Source organism: Aquarana catesbeiana, linkage group LG03, assembly GCF_042186555.1.
Source record: "Aquarana catesbeiana isolate 2022-GZ linkage group LG03, ASM4218655v1, whole genome shotgun sequence".
NCBI lineage: Eukaryota > Metazoa > Chordata > Amphibia > Anura > Ranidae > Aquarana > Aquarana catesbeiana.
The window spans coordinates 181,084,093-181,093,317 of NC_133326.1; the positions used below are offsets into that span (position 1 = coordinate 181,084,093).

General features: G+C 37.5%; 1 protein-coding gene across 4 annotated transcripts in view; it reads left to right on the forward strand.

Annotated features, from left to right (window-relative positions):
• Positions 1-8,933, forward strand: part of SEMA3C (semaphorin 3C) — a 189,666-nt gene extending 180,733 nt beyond the window's left edge. For all 4 annotated transcript variants that reach the window (XM_073619573.1, XM_073619571.1, XM_073619574.1 and 1 more), the window contains one exon: positions 6,450-8,933. In XM_073619573.1, coding sequence (XP_073475674.1) covers positions 6,450-6,860 — 411 coding nt within the window. In that variant the 3' untranslated portion in view covers positions 6,861-8,933. The remainder of the gene's footprint in view (positions 1-6,449) is intronic.
• The last annotated feature ends 292 nt before the right edge of the window (positions 8,934-9,225 follow it).

Here is a 9,225-nt window from a genome sequence, read left to right on the forward strand (position 1 = left end):
CGTGTAATTACATGAAAATAATAAGCACTGACCACTGGCGCTTTTTTTAACTCACATTTTGGCACATTCTTGAAATGTGTATTTTGGCCTTTTTTATTGCTCGTTTTGGCATTATTTATGCACATTTTCGTTTTTTAACATTCCATATTTTTTTAACGTGCATCTGGCCGTGGGTTTTTTTATTGTGCATTTTGGCGCTTTTTTAAACACACATTTTGGCACAGGTTATTTTAACACGCATTTTGGCGTGGTTTGTAACGCACATTTTGGCGCTTCTTTTAGCATGTAGCGTGACACTTTTTTAACATGCATTTTGATTTGCTTTTTATGCGTATTTTGGCAAACAGCACATTTGCTACCCACTTTTGGGGTGCCATTAACAATTAATGGCACCATAAGCATATCATGCATTTTGCATGTGTTTCCAGAATGCACACAAAAACGCAGGTAAAAAATCTGCCAAAATACAAAAAGCACCAAATGCACATAAAAATGTGCTAAAATGCGTTTTAACCTTCCTGGCAGTATGATTATATCAGAATTTTGCGTCTCAAAGCGGTACATTGTTTTGCATGGAAATTTGGCGTTTTTATATTGTAGGCCTTTAATTCTTATGCCCTGTACACACGGTCGGATTTTCCGTCGGAAAATGTGTGATAGGACCTTGTTGTCGGAAATTCCGACCGTGTGTGGGCTCCATCACACATTTTCCATCGGAATTTCCGACACACAAAGTTTTAGAGCTTGCTATAAATTTTCCCACAACAAAATCCATTGTCGGAAATTCCGATCGTGTGTACACAAATCCGACGCACAAAGTGCCACGCATGCTCAGAATAAATAAAGAGACAAAAGCTATTGGCTACTGCCCCGTTTATGGTCCCGACGTACGTGTTTTACGTCACTGCGTTTAGAACGATCGGATTTTCCGACAACTTTGTGTGACCGTGTGTATGCAAAACAAGTTTGAGCCAACATCCATTGGAAAAAATCCATGGATTTTGTTGTCGGAATGTTCGATCAATGTCCAACCGTGTGTACAGGGTATCAGTAGTTATAACTCACTTAACCACTTAAGGACTCGCCTCGTTTTGGAATTTAGGTGTTTACATGTTTAAAACAGTTTTTTTTGCTAGAAAATTACTTAGAACCCCCAAACATTATATATTAACACCCTAGAGAATAAAATGGCAGTCATTGCAATACTTTTTTTCACACCGTATTTGTGCAGCGGTCTTACAAGCGCACTTTTTTTGGAAAAAATTCACTTTTTTGAATAAAAAAATAAGTCAGCAGTAAAGTTAGCCCAATTTTTTTTTATATTGTGAAAGATAATGTTACACCAAGTAAATTAATACCCAACATGTCACGCTTCAAAATTGCGCCCGCTCGTGGAATGGTGTCAAACTTTTACCCTCAAAAATCTCCATAGGCGACGTTTAAAAAATTCTACAGGTTGCATGTTTTGCGTTACAGAGGAGGTCTAGGACTAAAATTATTGCTCTCGCTCTAACGATCGCGGCGATACCTCACATGTGTGGTTTGACCACCGTTTTCATATGCGGGCGCTACTCACATATGCGTTCGCTTCTGCGCGCAAGCTCGTCGGGACAGGGTGTTTAAAATTTTTTTTTTTTTTCTTATTTATTTTACATGATTTTATTTATTTTTACACTGTTTAAAAACGAAAAAAAATTGTGTCACTTTTATTCCTATTACAAGGAATGTAAACATCCCTTGTAATAGAAAAAAGCATGACAGGTCCTCTTAAATATGAGATCTGGGGTCAAAAAGACCTCAGATCTCATATTTACACTAAAATGCAATAGAAAAAAAAAAAAAAAGTCATTTAAAAAAATGACATTGAAAAAAATGTGCCTTTAAGACGTATGGGCGGAAGTGACATTTTGATGTCGATTCCGCCCTGCAGTGTCATGGAGATGAGTGGGCGCCATCTTCCCCTCACTCGTCTCCATGCACAGCTAGGCAACAGACATGATCGCCTCCGCCGCTGCCGACGGCTCCGGTAAGCACCGGATCGCGGCGGTAGGGAGGCCCTCTCCCGCCACCGATAAAAGTGATCTTGCGGCGAATCCGCCACAGAGACCACTTTTATCTTGTAGCTGACCGCCGGCCAAAAACGGGGATACCGGGGTTATGGCAGCTAGCTGCTGCCATAACAACGATATCGGTCCCCAAAAAAGGGACGTACATCGGCGTGCGGCGGTCAGCAAGTGGTTAAATCTGTCCAAACAAGAGTCTAGTAGATATCCCGGGTATGATAAAAGTTTGCAACATGAAATAATAAACTATAATATAATAAATAACTATAAATAATTATAACAAATAATAATATAATATTAATACATTTTTTATAATGTAATCAAATAAAAAAAACACAGAAATTTGCTCAGTCTCAGAACTATCACTGTCGTTACTTTCAGTGTCTGATGACAAATTTGCCCACGAATCACTATCGCTCAATTCTGCAAGTGATTCTTATTTACTATCTACTATTCTTATTTACTATCGAGCTGGTCTAAAACCGATTTTGACGAAAAGGGACCCTTTTTGGTTGCCATGGACATTCTCAAGTTTCCAGGCAGAAAACAGTATATATAATATAAAACTGCAGGCAGGGCACTGGACAAATCACAAGGGACAAAAGGGAGGTGACTTGATTTGATACAGTAATGTAATGTTACAGATTACAGTGTACTGTATTTATTCTGTATTTTTCACTTTTTGAATTTGCCGACGGGCTCCGCCCCCTGTGCGTCACAACGCTTGCAGGTCACGGAGCCCAGAACAGTAATACATTGGGCGGATGATCCGGTGGAGTACACAGCGGGGGGACATCGCAGGATCTTGGGGACAAGGTAAGTATGCTGTACCAGGCTACTGCGATGCAATCCCGAGTGTGGCTTGGGATTACCGCTTTTGGTACTGAAAATTCACCCTAAGCCACACTCAGGAGTACCACCCGGGCAGGTTAAAAAACATGCCAAAATGTGTGTTGAAAAAAGCTGCAAAAAGTGCAATCAAAAACTGTACCAAAATGCACAAAAAAAAGGCCCAAAAAGCCAAATTGAAAGTTTTTTTGGGGCACGGACCATTGTGCATTTTTTCAATGCACATTTTGTCATGTTGATAGTGTATTTGTCAAATGACAAAATGTGTGGCAAAATGCATATCTGCTAACTGCATTTGGGGAGCCATTAACAATGAATGGCACCCAAAAGCACATTGTGTTTTTGACACAATTTTACAGCAGTTTGAAATCGTGGCAAAAATTGTGCAATTCTGCCAACAATTCCGCATTGCTCAGATTTGAATAGGCATGAAATCAAGTTTTACAAATTGACCATGAGTACAGTTTGATATATACTGTAACAATGAATGGGGTTCATGTCATATGAAAGGGGGGACAGATTGCGTTGGTATGAGCATTATGAAAATAGGAGACCTATAATACGTATAACAGCATTTTGCTGCACCCTGATAATATTTTATCATTTGCACTGAAAGTTTAATTGAGCTTTAAATTGATGTTATTATTGATTTCTATAGAAGCAGTTTTTTTTGTGACTTCTACAATTTAGAGCTGTTAACCTTACTGTATGACCCAAATCAGCAGCTGCGCTTTCCTTCTAGACAATGTCAGCATCATTGTCTGGAAATTAGTCTTCTGATTGCCAAGAAACAAATGTTACTGGCTTATTTTACAGGGGGAAATACGTCCAAGTATTTTGCGATCTTCTGAGTGAACATTAAGATTGGGAATTATTTAGAACCAGATGGAATACGTGATGAAAGTGAGCGTATCAGTCCTTTCTACCATACAACGGGGTCTTTGTACAGAAGGGTCGCAAATATAAAATCGTCCTATATATATAAAGTCAGGATATTCACACTTATGTCAGTAGTCTTATCCTGCGATGCACACTTTTCCATGATCACATAACATGTATAAGTTTCAAATTCACACCATGTATCACATATTTATTTATAGAGAAAATAGCCAATTTAACACGTACCATTTTTTTTTTTACTTTTGTCTTCAGTTTTTAAGGCCTACTGTAATACTCTGCCTGTCTGTTGCATCTAATGTTTATGTGATAGTATACTATTTAACTTGTTTCCATAATGTCATTAGAAGTTATCAAGTGTCAATTGAATTGTTTACATATAGAGATGTTTGAACTAGGGTTGCACCGATACCAGTTTTTTACCTGCCAGTATGAGTACCAATACTTTCAGTCAAATACTCGCTGATACTGAGTACCAATACCTTTGGCTGAAATACCCAGGCTGAAATCACTATGACAAACTTTGGTGTACACAGGAGCGGTGAGGGAAACCGCATGTGATTCGGACAGGAATCGCACCACATTCCTGTTCAAATTGCATGTGATTCTTTGCTGTGCGATTTTAGCCCATTAATTTTGTATGGGCTCAAACTGCACTGCAAAGGTGTCAGTTTCGGGTGTTGACAATTACTTGATCAAAACTGGTATTGGTGCAACCCTGGTTTGAACTATACTGAACTATAGCATATAAAATACTGTCCATTTTCCCCCAAATTTTGCAAAAGCATATGGCATCTCACTTTTCTCCAAGTGTGACTTTACAGATGTTTTATATAGTGCAGTTCTTGATTCTCGTATGTGGAATGAAAGACTGTCTGTGTTGCCCAAAGCAGCCTAAAACAGTCTTCCTTTGATGGATATAGAGCATGGATTTGAGAAGCTAACAGGAAGAAAGAGACAGTTTTTCTTTTAGACTACATATGGGCCACTCATTTTGTATACTATGTTTAGTTACCATCATACAAAATACCTTAACAGTATGGCAGATTAAATTATAACTTAACCTAAAACAAGAAATCACATTTTAGATTAACCTCCCTGGCGGTATTCCAGAGTCTGGTTCGGGGGGAATTTTCAGTACCAAAAGCGGTAACCCCGAGCCACACTCTGGATCGCATTGCAGGATCCAGGCAAAGTTACTTACCTTGTCCCCAGGATCCTGCGATGTCTCCCTGCTGTGTGAGCGAGCCGTCCTCCGCAGGATCTATCACAGTGCCGAGCTCCGTTCCCTGCGAGCGTTGCGACGCACGGGGACGCAGCACGGCACCAAATTCAAAAAGTTAAAAACACACAACACATACAGTACACTGTAATCTTACAGATTACATTACTGCATCAAATTACTTCACATCTCTTTTGTCCCTAGTGGTTTGTCAAGTGCCCTGCGTGCAGTTTTATATTTTAAATACTGTTCTTTCTGCCTGGAAACTGTAGATTGTCCATAGCAACCAAAAAGTGTCTCTTTACATCAAAAGTGGTTTTAGACCAGCTAGAAAACAGCGATAATAAATTAGAATCACTTGCAGAATTCAGCGATAGTGATTTGTGGGGAAATCCGTCATCAAACACTGAAAGTAATGACAGCGACAATTCTGCAACTGAGCAAATTTCAGTGTTTTTGATTTGATTACATTATTGAATAATTTTTATTATTATTATATTATTATTTGTTATAATTATTTATAGTTATTTATTGTATTATATTTTATGATTTCGTGTTTCAAACTTTATCATACCTGGGCTGTCTACTAGACTCTTGTTTGGACAGATTTAAGTTTGTTATTCCTAAGAATTACAGGCTTACAATATAAAATGCCAAATTTCCATGAAAAATATTGCACCAGAACAAGTGATTGGAAGATTTCCCCTCTATTACTTTTCTGGGGACAACCCAAAATTTGCAATTTTCTTTGTAATTTCAGTGAAACAAAGGGATTGTATTGCTCCAGGCAAATCATCAGGTCTCTGCTGCTATAAAGGAATCCAGGTGCCAGCCTTGGTCCAGAGCCAAAAGATGCAGAATGATGAAGAAAAGGGTGGTGGCAATTCCAGCTTAAAATGATTATTTTATTGAAATTCCATTAAAAATGAGGACATGACTTGACATGCAGCCAGCTCAGAAAGTTCAGTTCAGTTTTTTGAGCTAGCTGCATGTCATGTCATGTCCTCGTTTTTAATAGAATTTCAATTCCATCATTCTTGTAATTTCACTTTCAATGATAATGGTAAACAGGACAAATAGAGAGGGTGACTCTCCCTAATGGGGACACAGACAGAAATAAAAACTGACAGGTGTTCTAATCCCCCTCCACTCTATCTAAACTAAAAAAAAAGTGTTGCCTTTAGTTACTTTAACTCTGACTCAGCAAGGTGTGTGCGGACTTCTGCAGAGAAATGGCTTCCACCCCACAGTTCATGCTCTGCATAGGTACGTATGTAAATGTTCTTTTTAGTACATTAATGTCTGAAATCTCTATCCCTTTGTAAAATGCAGATAAGATAAAATTATATTTTAAGTCAGTTATTCTAGTTATAATTGTTTTTGATTATTTTAAACAAAGCCTTATTTTTCCTTCACAGGTGAAACTAAATGAAAGGCTAATTTCAACTGGTCAGGGACTTCTTATCCGTTCCATCCAAGACTCTGATATAGGATTGTATCACTGTATAGCAACTGAAAATGGCTTTAAGCAAACGGTAGCCAAAATCAATTTGAAAATCTTAGAACCGGAACTTGTGAGTTTTATGACTGACAAATCACAGTGGATCTGGGCAAGTACATTGAGTGGCCTGCAATTTCATCCCAAGGACCTTACTGGATCATTCAGTCACTCAGAGATGCAAATGATTAACCAGTACTGCAAAGAAAGCAGACAGAAAAAAAGCCAGGTGTCAGAAGTTCCAAAACTTAAAGGGGATTACGGCAAATTAAAAGTTCTCTTGAATACCAGAAAAAGTAGAAATCGGAGAAATCAGTTACCTGGGTCTTAAGCATTTTTTTATGATTACAGCCATATAATTGAAAATGTTGTTACAAGTCACCTAGGCAAAAAGTATAAAAATTAAAAAATGCAAGGAATTATTTATATTTAGTAGAGCAAAAGAAGATTCAGTCCTAAGCTTTGTTTGGGCTCTTGTAAACTGAAGGGTTTTTTTTTTTTACACTTTATTTATTAGATTTTTTTTTATTAACGTGGAAATAAATTGAATTTGTTGACAATTTGCTGTATGCAAAAAAAAAAAAAAGATAGCTCTTAAGGAGTTTATGTTTATACTGTTGTCTTATCAAATGTTGCACAGAAATACTGGGTTGCAATCCTTAGCAAACTATAAGTTATCTAATTGTATTAGTCTAACTACTGTTGGCAAATGCAAAAAGTGAATAACATAGGCTGCAACACATCATCAGTCTTTGCATCATGTGATTACAAGGCACCTTTAATGTAAATTAGACCTTTTGGGGAAACATTTTCATTTCTCAAATACCGAAAGTTGAATACATATGGAAGTAAAATGATCATTTAAAAAAAATGCAAAAAAAAAAAAAAAAAAAGCACACAAATAACTTGTCACTATAAACATTTGCTATAAGCATGCATGAATGCATTAATTTATATTAAGATATTATGTTATGTTCAAAGGTAATTCTGCTAAATTTTTTGAAGGAATACTTTCCAATAGGAAGAGAGAACAATGTAAAATCTGTTGCTGCTGTTTACTCTTCTGTAGACCAAATGTTCTTACTTAAATCAGCGGGCTGCCATGTGATAAAACACTAAGAGCAGAAGCATACTTGAGAGAGCAGAAAGTGGACAGGATTAGGAGAAATGAGGAGATGACCTAGACCTTCAGAATGTCAGATCCCAGGTAAATTGGGATTGGGATCTAGGTATTGTTTGAAGGGGTTCAACCGGGAACATTACCAGCATAATGTGAATGTCCCCCAGGAAAAATACACAAATATGGGAATAAATAAGGCATATTTGTTAAATGGATGGAGCAAAGTTTGAAAGTGATGAAAATTATAAACGTGAGCAGCAAATGTTTTTACTGTTAAAAGGGATACAATTGCAAAAAAAGCACCAACTGTTTTGCTACTTTTTGCTGCTCAAATTATATCAATGGCAGTTTTTTATGCATGTATCTTTTCACTAGTCCAAGAACTCAGCCAATCCTACTGTAATATTAATTCAAATGCATTGGTGTGAATAAGAAAGTACTGTGGAGAGTTTGTAAAGATAAGATGCCTTTTTTAAATCTGCAAATTGTTACAAAGTGCTGGTGACAAAAAAGATGTCATTTAATGTGAAAATAATACATAAATAATAATTCTTAATAATATTTAAAGGTAAAATTAATAATGCTAACGTAATAACAAAAATAATAGACTTATTAGATTACAGGAGTGCTGACAGAAGAACATTTTCTTTGAAGGGAAAGATTTTCCGTCACATTACTACAACATTCATCACTGTCTGAAAGTAATGAAAGCTCTCCTTTGTGCAGCATTTCAATGCTGGACAATAATCCTGCTGTTCATTTCCATGAAACATAAGGAAAAGCTTTGCTTTTTGCTTGCTGTGGCTGCTACACACACTTCCAATAAAGTTTAATGTGCCAGTTGCTGATATCATTGCTGTCAGCTGGTGGGTATGTGGTATATGTTGTCAGGGCTATATGTGTACTTTTGATGTCCAGCATTCTATATTATGATATACTCCAGTATTCAAAATTTGATTTAAGTTTGTATTTCCTCAATTATAAAAACAATAAAAATTGTCACGCCAGGTATATCTGTAGCAAGAGCAAAAGACACCCCTATATTGGCCCAAGAATTATCTAGTGGAAATGGGTGATAGGGGCAAATTGATATAGTTTATAGGATATAAAATAGTGAATGCTGGAGTATTACAAGAAATATCATGCAAAGTCCATACAACCTGGGTATAACCACAGGAGTAGCAAATTAGTTCTTTTGCTTATTCAGAAGAGGCAGCACGCTGGCGAGCAGAAGAGACTCTAGGATATAAAAACATAAAGGACAAACAGCAGCGCCATTCTGAGTGTAGCAATAAAGTTTAAAACAATTTATTCTGTAAGTAATACACTCACTAGAAGGTAGGCTGGATGGAAGAGGCGCAGGAGGAAGCAATCAGCAGGAAATCTCTGAGGGGAAGACTGAATCGTGCACACGTTCCGTGCATGCAGGCTCCTTCATCAGGCACGATTGCGTGCAAGATTGCCTGACGAAGGAGCGCACATGCTCCGAGCTCGTGCACGATTCAGTCTACCCCTCAGAGATTTCCTGCTGACGGCTTTCTCCTGTGCCTCTCCCATCCAGCCCAGGACCCCGGAT